The 23928-nt window shown below is 47.9% G+C and overlaps 4 protein-coding genes across 4 annotated transcripts; 3 read left to right on the top strand and 1 right to left on the bottom strand.

The window, feature by feature from the left end:
- Nucleotides 1-5188: 5188 nt before the first annotated feature.
- LOC100845639 (heat stress transcription factor B-1) lies at nt 5189-9070 on the top strand. The gene is made up of 2 exons (XM_003578181.4): nt 5189-5908; nt 7938-9070. The coding sequence occupies exons 1-2, from the start codon at nt 5648-5650 to the stop codon at nt 8583-8585; spliced, it is 909 nt and encodes a 302-aa protein (XP_003578229.1). The 5' UTR covers nt 5189-5647; the 3' UTR covers nt 8586-9070.
- Nucleotides 9071-14967: 5897 nt separating this feature from the next.
- Nucleotides 14968-16831, top strand: LOC100845943 (alpha-amylase isozyme 3A). Its single transcript, XM_003578182.4, has 4 exons — nt 14968-15160; nt 15299-15431; nt 15566-16374; nt 16473-16831. The coding sequence occupies exons 1-4, from the start codon at nt 15062-15064 to the stop codon at nt 16749-16751; spliced, it is 1320 nt and encodes a 439-aa protein (XP_003578230.1). The 5' UTR covers nt 14968-15061; the 3' UTR covers nt 16752-16831.
- A 197-nt stretch (nt 16832-17028) lies between these two features.
- Nucleotides 17029-21034, top strand: LOC100829633 (protein WEAK CHLOROPLAST MOVEMENT UNDER BLUE LIGHT 1). The gene is made up of 3 exons (XM_003576558.4): nt 17029-17583; nt 18389-18966; nt 19057-21034. Exons 2-3 carry the CDS (start codon nt 18457-18459, stop codon nt 20857-20859), a joined length of 2313 nt encoding a protein of 770 aa, XP_003576606.1. The 5' UTR covers nt 17029-17583; nt 18389-18456; the 3' UTR covers nt 20860-21034.
- A 413-nt stretch (nt 21035-21447) lies between these two features.
- Nucleotides 21448-23545, bottom strand: LOC100846246 (galactoside 2-alpha-L-fucosyltransferase). Its single transcript, XM_003578183.3, has 2 exons — nt 23282-23545; nt 21448-23205 (listed from the first exon to the last, which is right to left on the bottom strand). The coding sequence occupies exons 1-2, from the start codon at nt 23472-23474 to the stop codon at nt 21737-21739; spliced, it is 1662 nt and encodes a 553-aa protein (XP_003578231.1). The 5' UTR covers nt 23475-23545; the 3' UTR covers nt 21448-21736.
- Between the last annotated feature and the right edge of the window lie 383 nt (nt 23546-23928).

A 23928-nucleotide genomic window follows, 5' to 3' on the forward strand; every position in this document is an offset into this window, starting at 1 on the left:
GGCTAGGCTCTAAAAAACCCGGCAACAAAAAGCAAAGCCCAAGCCCAGTCTGGCTCGAGGCCTAAAAAACACCTCCTCTAACATTATAAGTACCCCTTCTGTTTTAAAATAAGTGACTTGAATTTATATAGAGTATTAAAAAACATCTCTTCAGGCGTATTAAGATGAATTCTTGTGCATATTTTTCCTCAAAAATATTAGTATCAAGCATTTTGGAGTTTCGCGCTGTGCTGCAGGCTAGAAATCATGGCCCGAGCCCAGCCTGGGGTATGGGGGCCACCCATGCCTAGGTCTTAGACCAAACCTCCTCCTTTCACCCGAACCACGAGTATTCTGGCCCGCCTTCTCAAGTAACGCACTAAATTGTAGGAAGGAAGTAAATAACCTTTGTGTTCTTATATCAAATGATGTACTACCTTCCATCCATAGAAAGTCTTGTTCATTTAGTATAAAATTTATATTAACTTAATATAAAATGGATGACACTTTTTATGATCGGAGAGAGTATCCTGTATCGGAATAAGCAAGGAAAAGCGAACACGTCCAATTTGATGGGAAGGGGTAGGGCGACTGAAAACATTACTAATTGAAGTAGAAACAATTAGGAATCAAAAAATCATGTCACTTCCCTCCATTAATGGTGGTCGTGACCTCGGATATCAAAGGGATGGGATGACGAGATGAGTTCTGGCGAAGGGAAGTGAGAACGATGGATTGACTTCCGCGCTTATTGATCATCGAGCGACTGTAGGCTTCCATTCTAACATGGGCCTGTTTAATTCTTATGGTCGCATATTTATACTAGTTGTATGCAGGACATGGGCCGGAGGTTGCCCCACTTGCCCACGCTATGGGCCGGTCATTGACTCGTCCCTTCTAAAGAAAAGGAGTGACACCATTGACCTCGCGCAACTCGCCCGCTCCCTCGAGGAGTCGAGGCCATCACGCAAGGAAAGGGAAGCCTAATCGGCGGCCAGACGAGCGTGATGTTGTGCGCTTCCTACGCGGCGAAACTGGTGATTCGCCGCAGTGGAAGAAAATCGGAAGCCATGGAGGGAGCCGAGATCTGTCGGTGGAAAGGGGATCACGCTGAGGCATGAGGTTGCGGGAGGAAGAGACCAGACACTGCCACACGATCAAGATAGGGATCAGACGACGCGCTGGTGGTTTGGACGTAAGGTGAGATACCGAATGCCTGAAATTTAGAATTTCCATTGTTATGTTACGAATAAAACTCGTCCGAAACACTGCATGCATATATATACTCCGTGTCATCTTGAAAACTCGTCCGCAGGTCCTTTTGATCAAACGATTTTCTTTTTTATGAAACAGTATCTCTTTTAATAGGCCGTTCATTGTGCGTGCCAAATTAGCACATCTTGCCAGCTAATTATGACGTCAGCCGATCGAGACGAATGCAAAAACAGCAGAACCTTCTCCAGCACCTCTATCCTAGTAGCTAGGGTGAACTCAGCAAAAGGACTAGCCTAGAGCTAGCCAGTCCACAGCATGAACGTTGAACACACAACGCAACGCATGGATCGCACCGCATACTTGCGTATGTATAACTGACCGGAGAAGTATTTGTGGATTTGGCATATCTATTAAATTGGAGCTGGTGGTGATGATATGGTCGCGATCGTCGTCGTAGGTTAATTTCGTTAAAATTACAATCAATATGCCACTGCTCGTTATTTTTTTTTTCTCCAGTTAAAATTACAACCAATATGTCACTGCCCGTTATTTTTTTTTCTCCAGTTTTTTTCACGATTTTTTCTACTCCATCTTACAACCGACGCCACCATACCCGCATGCCGACCTCGACAGCGCCATGAGTTGTCTACATAAAAAATGAAAATAAATAATTTGTGATTTTATTAACCCGTACACCTGCGCAGCAACGCTGCGGTCACATCACCGGCCGGCCAGCAAGAACCTCCCTGATTAATCGAGCTCTGGCCTCGTGTTCTCCACCCAAGCCTTTTGTTTCAGTTGGTGAGGCGCGTTTACTTGCGATCGCCGATCGAGTTGGACAAGCAACAACCAACCAACCAACCCCCGGGAAGAAAAACACGGCCAGCCACCGCAGGCTACACCAGTCCAAACGGGACCCGGGTCTATCCATCTGCTAGCTGTCTGTTTCTTGGTGTGATGTTGAGTAGGATGCACTGAAACTGGTGCAGTCGGACAGAGGATCCAGTCGTCTGGCCAGTCGATTAGTTTCAATGGGAGACGTGACCTTGGAATAGAGCACACTACTCCAATTTTCTCATGGAATCTTCTTAAAATTAATCCCTGGTCCAAGCTCGACAGGAACCGTGAGGGGGTTGGTGTAATAGGACTTCTTGTACTCTTGTGCAGACATGCTCCAGAGAATGACTTTTACTGAAACGGGTTCTCATTTGGGGACTATCCGATGTGTTGTCCGCATAGGCCGCCGGCCGCATTAGGACTCTAGTTTTGAAAATCGAACCGGACCGGCGGTCCGACCGGAAAAACGGGAACCGGAGCTCTCAGCAGTCTTTTTAGAGCATTGGACCGGATGGGCCAGTGGACCGGCAAAAACCAGGTGAACCGGACGGTTTGGCTCGGACCGTCCGGTTCAGTTCCCGTTCGCGCTTATTTTCGCGTGAAAAAATTAGGAATTAATTCGGAAACGAAAAAAATGCTCTTTTCCAGTTGCTACGGCTCTCCTCGTCGCCCGGCTTGCTTTATATAGCTTGTCCTCGCTTGCATTGCTCTGTCATCGAACGATGTGGGACTAAACAGAAAACAACAAAAACAGCCAGCGCCCGGGCCCAGCACGCCATGTTGTCTATCTATTCAGTTGGTTTGGGCTGCAACAGAAGCAAGCTCACCAACATAGAGGGGATGAGCTAAATAAAAAAGGGAATAAAAAAACATAGATGGGCTAATTCACGTGAAGTGCTCACGCAGCAGTTTGGGTCACAGCCGAAGGGTACATGCAGATCCAGATTCTAAAAGGATGCCTCACGATAAAATAAATTATTGTGTGCGCTATTATTCGTAGTCATATTTTTTCAGCATATTTTTATGTTTATTTTAAGTATTTAGTGAAAAATATATTATTTTATACTTAAAAAACGAACGGTTCAACCGATGAACCGGTGGTCGACCGGAAAAAACTGAACCAAGAGCCTCGCCGGTTCAATCACGGTCCGGTTTTCAAAACTAGATTACATTCTTGCTTGCATGTCTAGGACGAAGTACAGATGCTCCGAGATTCGTGCGGGTGAGCGAATTCTGTCAGAAGAGCTCTAGTTAACAATAAATCGGAGATGGTTCGCAACTTCGCATGCGCAGGCACCAAATTGCGGAGAGTCTAGTCGCTGTGAATGTGTCATTTCACATCCCCACCATGGCTCAACAGTCAACACCGCCCACGCGTCCATTTCGTGCTTTAATGAAAAGTGAATCCGATTGATTAATTAGTCCTTGATTCTTGTCTTCTTAATTTATGTCGTGTCATTTCCTTGCTTAATAAACGAAAACAGTACCAGCTGCAGTAATGATCCAACGCACTCCGTGAAGGAAACACAGCCGGTGGCCTAAAAGCAGCACACTTGTTTTTCACTCTTTTTTTGACACGTCACTTTTTTTCACTGCTTAAAACAAAGAACCACCGTAATTGAGAGGAACGATGTTCCTAAAAAAAATTGAGAGGGGCGATGGTAGGGTTTTCATAAATTTTGATTTATCCATGTGTCTCTTCTTCATTTTCTTCCTGAAAACACCGATTACATTTTAGAAGCACACACATCAATGCACACCCCCATACACACTCACACAAGTCTACAGAAATCTAGAGTTGTAGAGCTCCTTGGGATTGATAAAGTCACCATGAAAGTCACCATTGACGCCTCGCTGTCGACGAGCACGTCATTTACAACTAAAAGGATAATTCACCTTAAAATGAAACACATAGGGTGACAAATTTGGAGTTTGATCCCTGGTGGGTCGATGTTGACAAAAAAAAATTGTATAGTCATCACGTAACTTATATTGAAGTTCCACGGGCAAATCATGTTTCCTATGAATAAAAACATTATTTAATAAACATGAATATAATAAATTGTATGGTTTTGCTATTGAGAAGTCGCTTGTTTTTTAGTTAGAAATTAGTCGCCGTGCTTGATCGTCGGATCTTAATACAACCGCAACACATGGAAAATGAGAGAGTAGAGATGTCATGTAGATTTTAATTCAATGGTTCTCATGCATCAACTAAGATTTAAATATTTTTACATATTATAAAAATCACGCGCTTGAGATATAATCACACACTAATTTTTTTTTTTAAATCTACAGTTGCCTATAAAGCATTTCCAGTATTATGCTAGCTTCAACTTTATTTTGTATTTTGAAACAAAATCATTTATAGGAGCCATGAATGAACCATCATCTAGCGGAGGCATGTCTATTTTTTCATATAGAAATAAGAGAAAGAGGTACAATAGGAACAATGTTTGATGTCGCATTTAGGTTTGTGGTGCAATTTGTGGGCGCGTTGGACTCTCAAATTTGAACTAAAACAACGATAAGAATATAGGATAGAAGGGAGTATTTGAAAGTGCCTATATAATTGCGTGATACTTTCTCCGATCCATATTACTTGTCGAAATATTACATGTACCTAAACGCTTTTTAGACATAAATACGTACATATTTGTGCAAATTTGAAACAATTAATATGGATCGGGAGTACATAGTTGTCAGTTTTATGATGTGCACGTGAGGGAATCACAAATAGCATTTGCAAGGGAGTAGAAGGGTGCAGATGATGGGAGACTTTGAAGACGAAGACAATGACGAAACGAACGGCGACGCGACAAGCAAAGCCACCAAAGCGAGAAAATCCACTTCCCCCAATGAGTCGCTTTTCCACACGCGCCTTTGGTTTACTTTCCCAGCCCGGTCCGCAGATAGGAAGAAAAAAAAAGAATTGCGGAAAAGAAGAAGAAATTCCGCTCCTGAAATTTCTGGAAGAAACGGAGCGGGCCTGGCACGTTGACGAAAGGACACCCGATGCGCTCGCGCGAGGCGGCTCGACCGGGACACATCCGTCCGTTCCTCCGTAAACCAGTCCCATCATGGACCAACCACCCCGCCTACGCCGAGTCGGCAAGTCTCAGGGGCAGGAAGCTTCTTATTTGGACCAGCCGGGACTTGCGAACGAGCGCACACACTACTGAGAACGGAGCCCAGACCAGAGCAATCAGAGCCCCGGCCGAAAGCAACCGATCGGCTCTCGCGAGTCGCGACGGCGTGACAACACAAGAGGCCGGGGCGCCTGTCGATCGATCCTTCCTTTATATCCCCCCAGCGGCTGCCCAGACGAGCGAGGCTAGCTTTAGAGGAGACAGAAGAGGAGAGAGCCATCACGACAACTAACCCCAGCTGCCACCCGCCACCGTGCCGGTTACATGGGTGGCCGTGGCCGGAAGGCGGTCGTCACCGGGTTCTACGTCTGGGGCTGGGAGTTCCTCACCGCCCTCCTCCTCTTCTCCGCCTCCTCCTCCTAGCTAGCTAGCAAGCTAACCTGTCGCCGGCCGGTAATTATACCACCCAGCAGTATTAAGCCAGTAACTAGTTGAAATTAAGCAGTTAATTAGGTGATAGACGATCGATGGCCGGGGCGGCAGCGGCGCAGCAGAAGAGAGGAGGTGGCGGGAGGGGATCGGCTGGCAGCGGTGGTGGTGGGCCGGCGCCGTTCCTGACGAAGACGCACCAGATGGTGGAGGAGCGCGGGACGGACGAGGTGATCTCTTGGGGGGAGGAAGGCCGGTCGTTCGTGGTGTGGAAGCCCGTGGAGCTCGCCCGCGACCTCCTCCCGCTGCACTTCAAGCACTGCAACTTCTCCTCCTTCGTCCGCCAGCTCAACACCTACGTACGTATATTCTGTTCTGCCTTCTCGATTTTTTGGTTTTTAATCTGTGCCCGATCGATCGAGGCGTTGGTTCTGGATTTTGGACTGTGATTCGGCATAGCCTAGCTAGCTAGTACTAGCTTGTACCGGAAGAGATCGGATACGCGCACGGCAGCTTCCAGACATGTCCCTGACGTGTTCAAGGAAAGATCGGCCCCGCTAGCTTCCGTTTGTTGTCCACACGACATCGATCGTATACGTAATCACGTACTTGTAGCGTATATGTTCTGTCAGCCAACTCGTTGGTGAGAACACACCGGCAAGTGATCGACCGATCGGTAAGAAATATACTAGACTAAGAATCTGTAATTGATGTCAACCAAGCTATGGCATGCGCCGTGGAAGGATTTGTTTCTCTGGTCCGGTCGTACGTACGTACGTGTGTCCTAGAATCTAATCTAATCTACTCCAGCTAGCTAGCGCACATGTTCCACTGTTTGTGGTGGGGACTTGTCGTTTAAAAGGCGGGATGCGGGTGAAACATCTCGAGTTAGCTTATAGGGTGCGGTTTGGTGGACAAACCAATTAATCTACTCCGTAGCTAAGACTAATTAGCGGCCCGGCCGGGCAGAAGAAAAGGATAGAAGATGACGCTCGAAGCTAGCGCCTTTTGGTAGACCGAAAACGTAGAAAATGAGCAAGCGTTTTCTTTTGGTCTCATGCGACGTTTGTAAAGCATTTGTGCTGACCTTTGTGACTGGTAGACAACAAAATTAGCTGCGTGGGCATGTGCGTCGGTGCGTGTCATGCGTCAGTCAATAACCCACTTCAGCTTTCCCACGCTGAACATGCGTATGCCATTGTGCCGTCGGTTTTAAAATATTGGATCGTATAGATGGTTTAACAAAAGAAATGGATATTGTGAAAACGTTGAAGAGAGTCAAGAGACCCGGACCCCTGATCGTTGTTTCATGAAAAAAAAATACTTCTAGTCTCTTAGATTGCCGAAATGTATGCCTTTTGTTCTCTAGCTGTTGAAACCAGACACCAATGGTCCTCCCCCACTCCCCCGCACATGCTGAGTTGGCAGTAGTTTTCTTTTTTGAGTCTCGAGTTCATCTGTTTTCACCCAAAAAAACAACAAAAGACTCGGTAGATCCATACGGGAAGAAGGAAAATACGGTAGCGTCTTGTTAACACATTTTGTCAGCCTCCAGGGGGTTTGGGTCCAATCAGATAGTCAATCAAAGCCAACATGACATTGTCGATATGGCAAATTGGCGACAAAACCATGACGCCGTGGCTTGGAAACTGATTCAAACGTGGTGAGGGGCATTGGTGTCCGGTTTCGGCAGTTGAAGCATAAGTATAAAGAAAAAGGTTATCGATCGACCATTTGCATACTTTCCAAGAGGATGAAAAATATACTTTTCTCTTTGATTTTATCCAGAAAACATTGACTAATTACACTTGTAGTAGCTAGATATCCACGCTGTGCGCTTCGGAGAAATAAATGGAACTTAGGACATGCATATGTCAGTAGAGGTGACGGTCACTAATACTACGGTGGTCCAGTTCGCCTCGCAAATATCTGGCACGCTAGCTTTGCACGATGTAACATATTGTGGAACCCAACAGATCGATGAAAGCAGCGCACGGTGTCTGAAACTCCACCGGATTAAATTGTTAGTTGCGACAAACCCGTGCAAGATGTTTGGTTGCTTTCAACATTCAGCTCACTGATGCGCTAGTAATGGTACTCCAGGTTTTTACTCAAGGTGGATGTTCCAATAGACCCCTAAACTGTTCTGCACTTGGCTGTCCACGTAGACAAAAAAAAAATGGAATTAGTGAAATATTTGTTTGAAAGAGATTGGTGGTGTTTGGGAACAGAGAAGACAATGTTTGTTTGTTGATGTACACAGTGCACATCAATCATTCTGCTATTCCCCGTCTCAATTTCCGGTTTGTGTGAGTGTGTGACATTGAAATACTCCGTATACACGTACTCGTACTAACGAACGGTGTATACTATCAACGGTCAATGCAGGGTTTTCGTAAGGTGGTGCCTGACCGATGGGAGTTCGCGAACGAAAACTTCCGGAGAGGCGAGCAAAGCCTGCTCTCCGGCATCCGTCGCCGGAAGGCGGCGGCGACGACGACGACTCCCCAGTCCTCTAAATCCTGCGGCAGCGGCGGCGGCGTAAACGTCGCGTTCCCTCCGCCACTACCGCACACTCTGCCTCCCGCGTCTGCCAGCACGTCCGGCAACGACCACAGCTCTTCGTCGGGGGCGTCCTCGCCGTCACGTCACCCGGACCTCGCCAGCGATAACCAGCGGCTCAGGAAGGCCAACCACACGCTGGCCCTGGAGCTGGCCCTGGCGCGGCGACGCTGCGAGGAGCTCCTCGGCTTCCTCTCCCGCTTCCTCGACGTTCGCCAGCTCGACCTCCGGCTGCTGATGCACGATGAAGACATGATGCAGGGCGCGGTCGCCCGCGAAAGGTGCCAAGAGCGGCAGGCCGGGTGCGAGGAGAAGACCGTGAAGCTGTTCGGCGTGCTCCTTAAGGACGCGCCGGCGAGGAAGAGGGCGCGGTGCGACGAGGCAGCGGCCAGCGAGCGGGCGTCCATCAAGATGATCAGGATGGGTGAGCCATGGGTCGGCGTGCCTGTGCCACCCGCCGGTCCGGCGCGATGAGGCGCGCACGTGCTCTGATTGTGTGCACGCATGAGTGGCTACGTTGATGGTAAGAACACGGTTTGCATCAACGTTGTGCTTAATTAGGCAAACTAAGAGAAGTAAACTAGGGAGTAAGGACACAAGAGTTCCAAACATAATTGAGTTATGGGAAAGTAGGAAAATTGGAAGACGAAGAGCGCGGAGGAGCTCATGCTGATCGAAGCGGCGCAGCTGCTGGCGCTTGCTCTGTGTTGTTCCGAACTTCCGATTATACACATAATAAAGGTCTGGAGAGTATAATGCTAGCTAGTTCGACGAGGTGTGAGCAAAATTGATCATGTAGTTTCATGGTGAAATACATACTTATTTGTTTTCTGTGTGCCGATCGAACTCAGTGATGTGGCAGTTGATGTTTGCTACACTACTCACTAGGATGTGACAGTGTACTAATTCCGTCATGTCGTCCGAGAATAAAAAAGAAATGAACTTCTCCTTCTCTGGGATGTGGCTATGCTCAGGATCACTGATTTTTAAGTAAAATGTTTAAATCTCAGTGAACTGTCAGAATTAGTATATCATATCCCTACTCTGTTCTCTTAATAATTTTTTTTTTCAAGAATGCAATCCGGTGGGTGCATCATCAATTAAAGAAGGAGAGTCAGAAGCCTAATACAACGCCGGAGAGGCCATACAACGCCACCAAGTGGCACCAAAAACACAAAATACTACGTGCTAGTAATCCACCTACTCGTCCCGTGGGCCGACACAAAGATACTACCTCTAAGCAGTCCGGCATGCGTCCACCTCATCAACTCATCCATGATAGTCGAAATGACCACGTGCACCGAAGGGGTCGCCCCGTTGAATACCACATCGTTCCGATGACGCCAAATAGTCCAAAAGACCAATTGGATCGCTGAAAGGAAGTCACGCCGAGCACGCCGCGGAAGGGGAAGCGAGGTCCACCATCCACGCAAGTTGGAGTCCGCATCCGGACACCAATCGCCATGGCCCCAAAGCGTGAGGAGCCGACTCCAAACTTGCCTCGAGAGGACACAACCCAACAACAACTGTGAGATGGTCTCCTCCCCCTGATCACACAGAGGGCACCTTGCCGGGTGCAGGAGACCTCTTCTCGCAAGCCGGTCTACCGTCCAGCAACGGTTCCTTGCGGCAAGCCACGCAAAGAACCGGCACCGCGCCGGATCCCTCGTGTGCCAGACCATGGACGCCATCGGGTCACACACCCGTAACTTGTTCAGAGTTGTAAAACACAAATAAGATCTGATGACCGAGCAATCGACTGACCCAGAATTAAAAATCAAACAAACTAGACATAACAAAACCAATTTTTATGGATCTTTCCTGCGAGCCGTCGTCACTCATTCCCGAACCGTCTTTCACGGCTGACAGCTCCTCCGCATGTCGTCGCGGCGGCTCCTTCCACATAGACGAGCGTGCATATGATATGTCTGTAAAAGAGAATTGATTGGAAAATTTAAAGTTCTTTTTACTAAATATTCTTTGCAAAATTTGAAAGTTAAGGAAAAAAAATTAAAAGTTGGAGAAAAATGAAAAAAAACAAGCAGAAAAAAAAAGAGACGAAAGTTGTTTCCCACGCCCAAAACCGGGGTGTCGATGTCAAAGGACGACCGTAGGCTAGGCATTTTCTATTGGAAAAGTTGGATCTTTACTCATGGACCTTCAAATCCAGGCCTTCATGACCACGGGGCTGTATCCAGCCCAAATAATCGGTGATGGACCGAGCTACATGCATTCTCCGGGCTACAAGTGCTACAACTCCTACTCGGCCAGGCCCTAGTCAGAGAAGAGCGTATCCAGATAACTTTGACGAGTCTACCGTTGCATTCTTGTGTACTCGACTCGAGCGGCACGATTGGTGATCCATTCGTTCCCTCAAAAAAAAAAAAAATGGTACTCCAATTCATACATGTGCTGGCTGCTCTTCCGCGTGTCGACAAAGGAGTAGATAACTTTGACGGCGGTGGTCAAATGAAGGATGAGATCGATCGAGCAGCTTGCCAAGCATGCGCGCACGCACGGCGATCCTCATCGACGACGGTTAAGCCGCTCTAGCTTGGTCTATCCAGTCCGTTTCGTCGTCTAACGAGGACATTCAGAGCGATCGAAGCGAGTATACACGTTGCACGTGGAAGAAAACGATCTATCCATGGGAATATGGGATAGTCCTCAACTCCTCATCGAAGCTATAGGTCGTACGTAGGCAGACTAGTTATCCACGTAGATCAGGTTGCTTACTTGCTTGACCATGCTGATATAGGGTCCTCGTTGGCCGGTACGTACGTGGCGTTTTTGTTGACTCGTATATCGGCGTGCATGTTTTCGAACTGTGCATGTGCAAGTATAGAAGTACAACGACGTTCCACATGTCATGTGTATACACACTCTGGCTAGTCCTGATCGAGGATGGAGATGACAGTGAACATGTAATATATTATATATTAAAAGCAACATGAGGGATACCGATCGAGAGGAGACTCCACGTTGTTCCACATCATCAAAATTAATCTGATCGTTGGATCTACCATCTGATGGCCATAGAAAACGTTACCCACGGTGCTGTGGATCTAGTACGTTTATGCCACGCTACCACGATGGATCGTGGCTTAAAAAAAACCGAGTCCCTGTCCAACCCAGTCCGAACATGCATGGCGATGCGTTGATCGTGGCTTAAAAAAAATCCCTCTCCAACCCAATCCAAACATGCATGGTACGTTAGCTTTAGCTATCGTTAATTAAAAAAAATGAAACACGTCGGTAAAGAAAACATGTGACGTCGTGGCACCGAACCCAAGTCCAAACATGCAATTAACTTTTGGTAATAAAAAGAAGACGTGAAACTGTGTCCCAGATTTTTTTCTTCCCAAAAATAAGGTTGAAACCTCGGACTCTACGTCAAAATGATGCACGCAGCCACATTTAGTTGATTTTTTAACCAGCATGACAAAATGAATACATGATCCAACATCAAATCCACCAATCTATGTCTACAAGCCTAACAAATCTGTTGGCCATTATCAGGGTCGCGTGCCCAGACCGCATACCACCGTCAAACATCGAAATCCAAAACCCTCACTGGACACAACCGGTCAAGCAAATCCTCGGCATGTGACGTCTGATCACGCTTTAGAATCAGTCGCCACCGTCTTCCACCAACCCATCTTCAGGAGAAGGATCGAAACAAATCAAATTGTCAGTCCTGGCATCGACGAGCAGGCCCAAACCCCAGCAGGCATCATGCGTTCCAAAATGATGCCCCAAGGAGGGAAAGCGACACAAAAAATGTCATCAATCGTCCGACCTGGGAAACCAGATCTAGGGTTTTCCCCGGAACTTATGGACGAAGGCGAGAGAGTCGGAACGACGACCCCTTCAACAAGGTAACGACACCTGCAGGCGCCTCCATCGTCAGCCACCGAACTCGTGATGCCTCCAAGCGCCGGGTCCGGGACAGGAACGCACGCACCCCGACCACCACCTTTGGTCGCCAGGGCCATGGTTGCACCCGCCAGCGCAAGGCCGTCGCCTCCAAGGACAGACCTGCGCGCCCCCAGGGCAGGCTGCCACTTCCAGGTCTAGCCCGCACCGCCGCCGGGGTAGCGCCAGGCACCACCACCATGAGGGCATTCCGGAGCAGCAGCAACCAGTCGAAGCAACGGAGAAAGCCGGCATACGACGAATCTGGCGCTCAAAACCAGCCCGGCGGCGGCGAGGGTGGGTGCAGCGATCTTGGGAGAGGAGTTTCATCCCTTATGTATTGTTGGATTATTTCAAAAACCCACCAATTAATGATAGGCGCGTGTGCCTCATTTGTTTGTGCTATTAGGCCAGTATGGAAATAAAATCTGCATCCCAGATCATGAGCATAATTGGTTGTTAGAAACACAAAATTAGTAGATCGCACAACACGTACATATATGTTTAAGTAGAGACGACATGTATTAAACAACTCATAAAATTAGACAACCTAGGCCAAATATGATGCGGTTAGTGTTAAGTCAATATTAAATGTGACATCAAATTGGTCTTGGGTCTTGGTCCTACATGTTGCGATTAGTGTTAAGCTCAGTTAGACGATCAACATTTAAGACCTCTCAAGTTTATTTTTCATTGTTTCTTCAATAATCGTGAAAATACTAAGTCGTAAACGTAGCTCCAGCCATCATATCATATATTTTTTTGTAGGGATGAGGTTTTAGTGGGTCCTGTGCAATCTCTTGGGAAATCTCTTTGTACATCTACAAACTAATTTGACTTGCAGAGATATATATGTATTGTTGTATTAGAGTTCAAAAGCCCACCAAATAAATGATAGGCGTGTCATTTGTATGTGCTATATCACGAGCATGATTGGTTGTTAGAAACGTAAAATTAGTAGACCGCACTACACGTATACACTCAAATAAAGTTCGCAGAATTCATGGCACAGTAAGAGCTAAAAAAAACTTAGATCGAGAAAAGTAGAATTAACTAATCAAACTTCACATCGAAGTACGGAAGTATACCTTATTTTGAATTTGGAACAATATTTTATTTTTATGTGGTTTTAGATCATATGAATATTAATGTTAAAAAATATTCAATGGAACTTAGCCTTAAATTTTAAGACTCGCTGATAATTAACATCATGTATGTCTGAATGATCTGCTAGCGAACCATACACGTCCTTATTAAATATTGCGATAAAGTATTGTAGGAAACAAACGACTAGCTCAAATGATCAAAACTTAAACTTTAATGAGTATCGCAGAATAATCATGTGAAAATTTAATCTTGCATTATGATTTATTATCATGAAAACCCCACCTACTAATATATTTTGGCATACACACAACTATTAATGAAAGCAACCTATCCACCAATTCTGCATGTGAACTTGAATTTTGTTTACAACGTGACGTATATCATTTGTGATCAACTGTTAGGTAAAGACATGGCACCTACAATCAATTAGTCACGATCTAACCTTCAGTTATTGATTTCAAATATAAAATCACTACATATAAAATATTGTCCCAAATTCAAAACAAGTTTGACACAACGTACTTTAGTACCTCTAGGGGTTATGGGATCGATTAATTCTGCATTTCTAGATATAATGGGCTTTTGATTAATCATGTCTTTCTAACGACCTAAATGTAAGCCGTATAACAATACAAAATAATGGCGATTAAGACGTTTCCCCCGCAATTGCGCGGGACGCCATGCTAGTTAGGCAGTTAAAAGCACGTCCATGGCACCTTGGACGCGTGCATGTTTGGGCAAGGTGAAGGGTTAGAATGGTACTCTTTCAGTTTCATAAAGATTGGCGTGTTCAAAATCACGCCAATCTTTATGAAACGGGGAGAGTAGTAGAGCTGGGGTTTAAAAGGACGTCCTTATCCAGTGAGCAACAGAGGGCTGAAAACGCCCCGTTGTCGATTTGATAGTACAGTCGCAACTCACAACTGACTGCGCTCAAAAAGAAATCGACGACGAAATTAAGCTGAGTAACTTTCTTTTAACTGATTAAGCTGACTAACTCACTCTCCAATTCCCCAGAAGTAGGTTCCTGCAACTTTTATCCGGCCATATGGATCTCAGATACATCTTGAGAGTTGAGCATGCATGTCCTAACATTCGAGTCACCAATCTCAAGGCGAAGGATCCGGTAAAACCACTCATTCGGTGCAAACTTCATAAAAACCATGTTTAAAAGTTTTAAAATTTTTTTATAAAAATACCATATGTTGGGAGTGTGATGTTCTACAAATCTGCAAAATTTCAAGTTCAGAATCAAAAGCATTTGGAAGGAATTAAAAAAAGAAATTTACAATGAATAGTGTCAAACACTCAAAGATCACTATTCATGCAGAATTTGTTTTTTTCGCTGCGACCAAATGTAATTGAGTTTGGACTTGAAATTTTACACACATTTCTAGCATCACTTTTGTAACATATGCGATTTTTTAAAGAATTTTTTAATTTTTTTTTGATGAAGTTTTCTCGGTTTGCACCGAATGAGAGTTTTCACCTGATATTTCACCCAATCTCAAATACACCTGTTAATGCTGATGTATACGTGGATATATCACGGCCGCTTTTCACCGCTTCCCCTCCGCCTTGAGTCACAGGACAAAGGAACGGATTGGCACAAGTACGTCGTAGGCCACGCAAGGAGTTGATGACTTAGCTGATGGGCCGACGACCGACTCGAGATCGGCTGCGCGTTTTCCCTTCCGAAAAAACGGCGCTCTGCCTCTGCCTTATCCATTAGATTTTGAGTGATCGACTCGGGTCATCCAGAACACACGGGACGACGGCGGGATCATCCTGGCCGCCGGCCGTCCCTCCCTATAAATACCCGTTGCGCAGGGACGTGGTTTGCTCCACACATCAGCAAGTAGTTCATTGTCCAAGTGACTAAGCGAGCAGTGGGCTACACTGATCGAAAGATATACCGTACGTGAGTTATGGGGAAGCAAGTCACCGCCCTGAATGGGCTCCTTGTTGCAATGGCATTGCTCTGTCTCTCGTGTGACGCGCTTGCACAGACACAGATCCTCTTCCAGGTGCTTACTTGTTAACACCTAGGTGGATTAATCCACGGATAAACCGCGTTAATTATTCTACTGATGTAGTACATGTAGTACTGGTACTACGGAACACTAACTTTGTTCTTGTTTTACTGGTTCTTTGCACGCATGCAGGGGTTTAATTGGGAGTCGTGCAACAAGCAGGGGGGCTGGTACAACATGCTCAAGGGCCGGGTGGGCAGCATCGCCAGCTCCGGGGTCACACACGTCTGGCTGCCCCCACCCTCGCACTCTGTTTCGCCTCAAGGCAAATCCACCATCTCAGCTCATAGACGTGTCTCCGTGTACATCATCACATATACTGTCTCCGGGAATTGGATGCTCCAAATATAACTCTGCTAGTACAAATGTTTCCCTTCGTCACGTACGTGTATGCTGCAGGCTACATGCCGGGCCGGCTCTACGACGTGGACGCGTCCAAGTACGGCACGAAAGCGGAGCTCAAGTCGCTGATCGCCGCCTTCCACGGCAAGGGCGTCAAATGCGTCGCCGACATCGTCATCAACCACCGCACCGCCGAGGAGAAGGACGGCCGCGGCGTGTACTGCATCTTCAAGGGCGGAGGAGGGCCCGAGGGCCAGCTGGACTGGGGGCCCGGCATGATCTGCAGCGACGACGCCAAGTACTCGGACGGCACGGGCCACCGCGACACGGGCGCCGACTTCGCCGCCGCCCCCGACATCGACCACCTCAACCCACGTGTCCAGCGGGAGCTCTCCGCCTGGCTCGGCTGGCTCAAGTCCGACCTCGGCTTCGACGGCTGGCGCCTCGACTTCGCCAAGGGCTACTCGGCGGAGGTCGCCAAGGTGTACGCCGGCAACGCGAGCCCCGGGTTCGTCGTCGCGGAGATATGGAACTCACTGAGCTACGACGGCGACGGGAAGCCCGCGACTAACCAGGACGGCGAGCGGCAGGAGCTGGTGAACTGGGCGAAGGCGGTGGGCGGCCCGGCGATGGCGTTCGACTTCACGACCAAGGGCATCCTGCAGGCGGCGGTGCAGGGCGAGCTGTGGCGGATGCGGGGCAAGGACGGCAAGGCTCCCGGGATGATCGGGCTGTCGCCGGAGAAGGCCGTCACGTTCGTGGATAACCACGATACGGGCTCCACGCAGAAGATGTGGCCGTTCCCGGCCGACAAGGTCATGATGGGCTACGCGTACATCCTCACCCACCCTGGGCTTCCATGCATCGTACGTGAGCTAGCTTAGCTTCTAGATCTTCACCGTAGTTACACATTAATTTCATGTCTAATTAATCAATTTTCACGTACTCCGTACTTGTTGTGCAGTTCTACGATCACGTGTTCGACTGGAACCTGAAGAAAGAGATCGACACGCTGGCGGCGGTGAGGAGTCGCAACGGGATCAACGCGGGTAGTAAGCTGCGCATCCTGGCGGCCGAGAGCGACGTCTACGTGGCGATGGTCGACGAGAAAGTTATCTCCAAGATTGGACCGAGGTTCGACGCCGGTAACCTGATCCCGTCGGACTTCCACGTGGTGGCTCACGGCAGTAACTACTGCGTCTGGGAGAAGAGCGGCCTTCGAGTCCCAGCCGGACGGCGCTAGCTAGGCACCGCCCGCGCGCCAGGCCACTGTGCACGAAATGTTCAATAAACTTTGGCAGAAATATATAGTTACTGGCTTAATACTGGGTCTGTCTAAGAATCGGGCGACCAAGAATTAAAGAAGACCCTTAAATGTCAGTCAACCTCTTAACAGCCGTTGGATCTTCGCCGTATCACGTCGAGATAAAATTGTCCAAGTAAACCTCTCAAAAATAAAAGGTTGACCAAGTAAAATTTGGAAGCGAAGAAGCCGTATGACGGTACGAGGCCACCAGGTCGCAGAGACGCGGACGCGGCCGAGCCCACCAACTCGGCATCCTCCAAAGTCCAAATCGCCCCACCATCACGCAGAAGATGGCCGCCGCCGCCGCCGCCGGTCTCATGCCGTTCCACGACGTCGGCCTGCTGCCTCCCCATTGTATTTGCCCCGTCGACGCTCTAGACGCCGATGCCGAGCATAGCCGCCGCCACACATACAGGCAACAGGGGCGAGGGAAAGGAATGGCGACTGGCGAGTCGCCGAGCACGTTCGCACTGTATTTTGGGCTAGGTCTGTGGTGAAAAATTCGAACAAGCAAGCCTCTTGCCCCTAATCTCATGGCTAGAAATTCGTGGAACAGCGGCAACGCCATGCCCCCCAAAATAGCCGAAAGCTTATCTTCGGTGGATTCGGGGGTCTCCATGTTTTTCGCGCGGTATCGCCTCCTCACCACCCCCCCTCCCTTTCTCCGCCCGTCCTCTCCCAACCCGAACTGCAATCCGAAGTCTTCTCTCCCCTTCCATTGAGCAACCTCGTGCCAAGATGGAAACGAAAGAAAAGGGATTCATGTGAGGTATTGTAATTTTCGCTGTTTCCTACTGTCTTAGGTTAACTAATTTGCTCGTCACTGTTTTCTGCATTTGTTTAATCTGAGGTTGAAATGAAATCGCGTGTATTTTTGCACGGCCGCAGCTGGAGTAGAGTTTTATCAAATACCAAATCCTTGTGAAATTAACAATTGTAAGCGCAAGGGGGGTTGCCAAATGATAGAATTTTCTGTTAATGTGTGATCATTGCACCGTTATCTACATTTTACAAATTAGTATGTTTCAAACAAGTTGCAGAGTCTACATGATATTACACAAACGTATCTAAGTAGATGCACAAGTCAGAGATGTGCCAGAGTCTCAAAATCTCATTACAGCTATCAGGTTTGGAACTTCAATATTCACAAAAATTGTATCTTCATGTCGAGTCCAGAGAGATGCATAGCTTATGTCAGTCTGCTTCGTGATTGTATGGCTCATCTTGTTAGCACACAATTCCTGGCAACTTGGCTAAAGTTTGAATAATATGCTTTGTTGCCAGCACAAAGGACCAATCAGCTAATTTGATCAAGTGTATTGATGTAAATACTGGTAATATGCATGTGAAAAATTTCTTGTAGAGCTCTACCTCTATTGTCCTCGTATGGAATTTTACAAGCATTTGCTTGATAGATCAGAAAAAGGTTGAGCTCATATGAAATTGTTAATTCTTAAATGCATATGCCTTATTAGATTACACATGCTTTCTGACTCATATGATATGGGTAGTCATGACTAATGAGTGTGTAACAGCATTCTGTTCCTTTAACTAACTTGCTGATTACTTGCCAGGTACCCAATAGTAAACTTCCATGACAATTATTTGAACCCGGTGTTAAGAGTATCCTGTATGCCGCGGAATGGAGGGATTGAATGTTGAAGGGGTTCAGCAAGTATCTGTTGATTCGAACACTGACGATTTGCTGGCAAGCTTGACTGATTCAAAGCGTCTTATTTCATCTGGTTTCCCTGAAAGTTCACCAGATGCTCATACTAGACATTTCAGTGAAGATTTAAGTTCCCTTACAATAAATGATTTACGTGTGAACAGGGATGAGGTTTGCCATAGCCAGTTTGAAGGCAAGGGAATTGGTTCCCATGGCCATGCTAGAAATTTTAGCGAAGATATAAGTTCCCTTACAATTAATGAATTACGTGCAGCCAAATTAGAAGAAAATTGCCATAACCAGCTTGAAGGGAAAGTAATAAGTCGCCATAACTCAGCTGAAAGAAACATTTTTAAGGCAGCAGAAATTGCTGAACGCTTCATTCAGGCTCTAGATAATAGAGTCCTTGTTGAAACTGCAGCACCGATTGAATCTGTTAAAGATGCTGTTAGCAAATTCGGAGGGATTCTTGACTGGAAAGAGGTGATGGCTATTTTTTTGGCATGCTTTTCATACATCTTATTGCCTTGTTTTGGCTCAGTGTACTGATAATTTTGTAACCACTTTGTGCAGAGACGTAAAAACGTCCAAGTCACGCTTGACAAGGTACGGGAAGATGTTCCTGAGTACCAGAGAAGATTGGAATTTGCAGAAGTTGATAAAAGCAAAGTTATGCGTGAGCTGTGTAGCACCAGACGGGTCATAGAAGGGCTGAAATTAAGCCTGGAGAAAGTGCAGACAGAAGCATTGCAAGCACAGCAAGATTCAGAAATCGCTGAGATACGATACAAAGAGATACAACAGGGTATTGCTCGCAGAGAGAGTGCTGCAGTAAAAGCAGAGATTGACCTTGCCAAAGAACGCCACGCGTCTGCCTTAGCAGACCTGCAGTCAGTGAAAGAGGAGCTAGAACAACTTCAGAAGGAGCACACATCTTTAATTACTCAAAGGGAAAATACTGAGGCAAAGGCTCATGAATCCACTGTCGTGTCTCAGGAGATTGAGAAGACTGTCGAGGACCTCACACTTGAGCTGATCTCATTGAAAGAGTCACTTACCTCTTCACATGCTACCCATATTATAGCAGAGGAGCGAAGAATAAATGTGGATTTAGCATATCAGCAAGAAAAGGCGAATTGGCAGAATGAGCTGAAGCAAGCTGACGAGGAGGTTCAAAAGCTGAATGACGAGATCTCGGCTAATAAGGATCTCGAGTCCAAGCTGGAAGCTGCCTCCGTGTTGCTGGAGAATCTGCAAGGCGAGTTTACTAATTATGTGGAAGGGATACTACCTGAGATGGCAAGTGTGACTGGAGAGGAAGAGCAACCAATGGTTAGTGTTCGGATGACATTGGCGAAGACCAGGAAGGAGCTTGAGGATATGAGGACAAACATTGAAAAGGCCAAGGATGAGGTGAAAGGGCTGTGGAATACTGCTGCAGCATTGCGAGCTGATCTAGAGAAGGAGAAGGCAGAGCTGACAGCATTGAAAGAAAAAGAACACCGTGCATCCGTTTCTGCCTCCTCTATCCAAGAAGAATTGAGCAAATTGACACGTGAGCTCATTTTGGTGCAGGAGAGAATCAAAGCAGCTAGAATGCCCCCAGAACTACAACAGGCTACTCAAGAAACAGAACGAGCAAAGGCGAAGGCTCGGTTGGCCTGTGATGAGGTTGCAAAGGCTACGGAAGAGGCAGCTCGAGCCAAGGCAGAGGTCAATGTCGTACAATTGAGGCTAGAAGCAGTATCAAGGGAGATACTTGCAGTTAATGCATCAGAAGAAATTGCAATGGCCTCAGCAAATGCACTGCAAGAATACAAACAGGAGGCAGAAATAGATCCCCGAGCTGATCGAACAAGTAATAACAACGTGATGGTGTCACTTGAAGAGTATGATGCCTTGAGCAGGAGAGCACAGGAAGCTGAAGACCTAGCTAAGAAGCGGGTTATCAAGGCGGTTGAGAAGATCAAGGAGGCGAAGGAGGGAGAAGTGAGGAGCTTGGATAAGTTATCTCAGCTGAGCAAACAGATTGATGATAGAAGGGTTGCACTGAGGGCGGCGCAGGAGAAAGCCATAGCGGCACAGGATGGCAAGTTAACAATGGAGAACGAGATGAGGAAGAGGAGAGCCCAGCATGAGCAACAGCATAAGACGTGTGGGGTAGATCTTGCCATTGCTGATATCTGCACTGTAAAGAGTGCATGCTCTTTTGATGCAGCAGGATCATCTGCTTCCAATCCTCATATGCATGGAGGATGCCTACCTAGAGCTGAAACTATAGGGACAACTGCAATAGCAGAGTCAAAGCCACGAAAGTCATACTTCCCTCGTTCCATAGTGACGATGTTCATGACTCGGAAGAAGCATTTGAAGTGAACCTCTCCTACATTAATTGGTAGTTTTCTAATTTCCTTTGGTATGATTGTTCTGTACATGTAGCAAGTAGGTCATACAATTCTGGTTCACCAACTGTAATTGTTGTTCAGAAATGAAACCTGATTTCGGTCGGAGCCATGACCTTCTTCATAAATGAATTTGTCTTTGTTCAGTATGCTAATTGCATCAGAAGCATACCGTGCAACTTCTTGACGGTGTTTCTCGTCGAGCTTTGCTTGGGTACAAATTTGTCAAAGGGTTATTAATGAAAAGGGGCAACTTTGTAAAAGGGTTATTAGTGAAAAGGGAAAATTTTACTAATTACTCTTGCAGCTTGTTTGGCAAACTCGTTCATTTCATTGGTAGAAGTAAAGTAAAATTATTATTTTGACAGGATTTCATTTGGCTGAATTTTAAATTAAAAATGGTGTTTGTTTGTCACATGGATTTGTAAAATGAATTTAATTTACAACGTGTTTGGGCGTTTGGCTGCTATTTTGAATTGTAGTCACAAACAAACATGAAAAGCACACGTACAACAAAGTTAAGCATAAATTGAACCCGTGCACTACAGAAAAAGAGAGTTCATCATCGCTAAATTCAACTTGTTCAGGTCCATAAAGCACTAGTACTCCATTACAATTGCCATCTTCAGATTGCATTTAGCTGTCTAAGTAACATCCCAGTTTAGAAATAAAATGAAATTAGTTGGATCTGTATTCTTTTGCCAAAAAGAAACGGTGTTTTTTCTTCAACAAGCAAGCGAAGGTCACAATACAAGCTACATCTAATAAATCAAACATCATTGAATTACCCTGCAATTCTGTCCTGCTCAACTCGTTGAACCGTTGCATGATCTGACCAAACCGCACCAAAATCAATCAAACAGTTTGAGGCCACTGCCGACATCTTCACAATGCCTGACATGCCGGAGAACGGCACCGAGGTCCCCATTCTTCTTGGCCCTGCAGTCATAACTCGGAGGCGCGTGGAAGCACGGGTCCATGGACGCTGCCTGGACGCAGGGAGGATCGACCGCGGTCTTGTTACTCGGCGGCAACAGCAGCCACGGCTTGATGCCGGCGAGGCCGTGGCCAACGTAACCCACGGTGGACCAGCCGCTCACCACCGACACGTCGCAGAAGCTCTGCAGGAACATCTCCACCAGCGCCTTCTCGTTTTTCGGCAGCTTCCCGGCGCCAGGTTGCAGCACGCCGACGGTCTCGCCGGTGACGGTCCCGTGCTCGTAGTACATGGACTTGAGCTTCTCGGCGTACTCCGGCTGCGCGGAGCTGACGAGCACCGCCTTCGACGCCGCCGAGACCTCCTCATGGGCAACGCTCGAGGCGGGATCAACGACGTCGGGCAGAATCTTCTCCTGGCTCGTGCAGGCCGTGATCTGCTTCAAGTACTCGTCGGGCGGCACGGGGTTCCAGGCGAAGGTGGTGATCTCAAGCCCGATCTTCTCTTGGTAGCTGGCCATGTAGGACGCGTGGTACCTCGTGATGACATCCCACACCTTGTTGGACGGGTGGAAGAGGTACCTCCCGATGTGGTGGAACGTGGTGCTCCTCGCCGGGAACATCCAACGGAGCTCGTCTTCGAACTGCGGCACGAGGAACAAGCCCGGCGTGAAATAGAGGTTTGAGCGCAGGATGAGCCAGTTCACTTTGGACAACACGGTCTGGTCGTCATCGCAGAAGAAGAGCTGGTCGGGCTGCTGGTGGTCGTGCTCAAGGTGGACGTACGCGTAGGACGGCAGCGACTCGCCGCGCACCCCCGCGGGGACCTTGTTGGCCCTGAGGAGGTTCCCGTAGCTGCTGTCGCTGCCGCGGTGGAGCTGCGTGAGGTTTGGGACGAGGAAGCCCGAGGGGAGCTCCCACGACGCGCCCGGGAAGGGCTCGCAGAAGAGGCCGGCCATGTCGCCGGTGACGTGGACGAGGAAGACGCGGCGGGTGAGCAGCGCGTAGAGGAAGGCGGACGCCATGGAGAGCACGCGGTCGCCGAGGTGGCTGGAGGGCGCCCACACGAGGTAGTTGCAGTCGACGAGGCCCATGCTGTGCGCGGAGGTGAGCTGCATCAGGGACTTCTTGTAGAAGAGCGTGCCCGGCCCGCACTTGCGGTGGAGCGCCTCGTACTTGCGGAGCCGGGACACCAGGTACGGCGACGGCGAGTGCGGCGACGGCGCCTTGCGGTGGAGGGAGGACCTGTACCGGCTGTGGCAGGTGCTCTCGCTGATGTCCGGCGAGAGGAGCCCGCCTAGGAGCCTGTCCCTGTCACGCTGCTCACGGATGCCCGGAGCCGCCGGGTCCGAATTAGCCTCTGCTTGTGTCGACGTTTCATCCTCTGAAATCATTATGATTACATCAAACAGTGAGTGAGTGGACATATAATCTTTGTGTCCACGCGCGCACGTACGTACCGTGGCGCGCGGTGACGCTGATGCTCATCTTCGAGACGTCGGACAGGTTGGGCCGTCCGCGGGAAAGCGCGAGGAGGAGCGGCAGGGTGAAGAAGCAGAGCGCCACGAGCAGCCCGACGAGCCACACGGCGCTCCTTTTGGACGATGGCAGCGGCGGGCGGCGGGGCGGCCTCATCGCCGGCTTGCCGTCCATACTCTTCTTCTTCTTCCGATACCCACTTGTTTGCGCACGCCGCAAAGGGAAAAGGGTGAGCGCGCTCTGCACCAGCGGGCTTCGATCGATGCAAATGCTCTACCTGAGTTTACGGTGGATTTTGACTTGGAGGGGCTTCACCTTTTTGCTGATCGAAGTAACGACGACGTGGTGTGAGATGCAGACTTCCGTTGTTTATGCCTTTTCCGAGCGAACTCAGTGTCTCGAGCTGAGTGTCGTGTGAGCCTCGAACAGATTTACCGCTGTGCCTGGCTGCCTGTAATACAGAACCGACGATTGTTCTGTACTCCTTAGCTCACACGGTCGCTCAGAGTGGCAGCGGACTGAAGGCCTTTCGTTTTTGAAATTCGGATTCACGGCCAGTATTGCATTTTTCATACACAAATCATTTTCTATGAATTTTCCAAGCTATTAACTAAAAACAAATAGATAT

Source organism: Brachypodium distachyon, chromosome 4 (genome assembly GCF_000005505.3).
Source record: "Brachypodium distachyon strain Bd21 chromosome 4, Brachypodium_distachyon_v3.0, whole genome shotgun sequence".
Taxonomy (NCBI): Eukaryota; Viridiplantae; Streptophyta; class Magnoliopsida; order Poales; family Poaceae; genus Brachypodium; species Brachypodium distachyon.

Coding starts and splice junctions, on each gene's coding strand:
- LOC100846246 (XM_003578183.3), bottom strand. CDS start 23,474: ATGGACGGCAAGCCGGCGATGAGGCCGCCCCGCCGCCCGCCGCTGCCA. Junction 23,206..23,281: donor CAGCGTCACCGCGCGCCACG/GTACGTACGTGC, acceptor TAATGATTTCAG/AGGATGAAACGTCGACACAA.
- LOC100829633 (XM_003576558.4), top strand. CDS start 18,457: ATGGAGGGATTGAATGTTGAAGGGGTTCAGCAAGTATCTGTTGATTCG. Junction 18,967..19,056: donor GGATTCTTGACTGGAAAGAG/GTGATGGCTATT, acceptor CACTTTGTGCAG/AGACGTAAAAACGTCCAAGT.
- LOC100845639 (XM_003578181.4), top strand. CDS start 5,648: ATGGCCGGGGCGGCAGCGGCGCAGCAGAAGAGAGGAGGTGGCGGGAGG. Junction 5,909..7,937: donor TCCGCCAGCTCAACACCTAC/GTACGTATATTC, acceptor CGGTCAATGCAG/GGTTTTCGTAAGGTGGTGCC.
- LOC100845943 (XM_003578182.4), top strand. CDS start 15,062: ATGGGGAAGCAAGTCACCGCCCTGAATGGGCTCCTTGTTGCAATGGCA. Junction 15,432..15,565: donor GCACTCTGTTTCGCCTCAAG/GCAAATCCACCA, acceptor TGTATGCTGCAG/GCTACATGCCGGGCCGGCTC. Junction 16,375..16,472: donor ACCCTGGGCTTCCATGCATC/GTACGTGAGCTA, acceptor CTTGTTGTGCAG/TTCTACGATCACGTGTTCGA.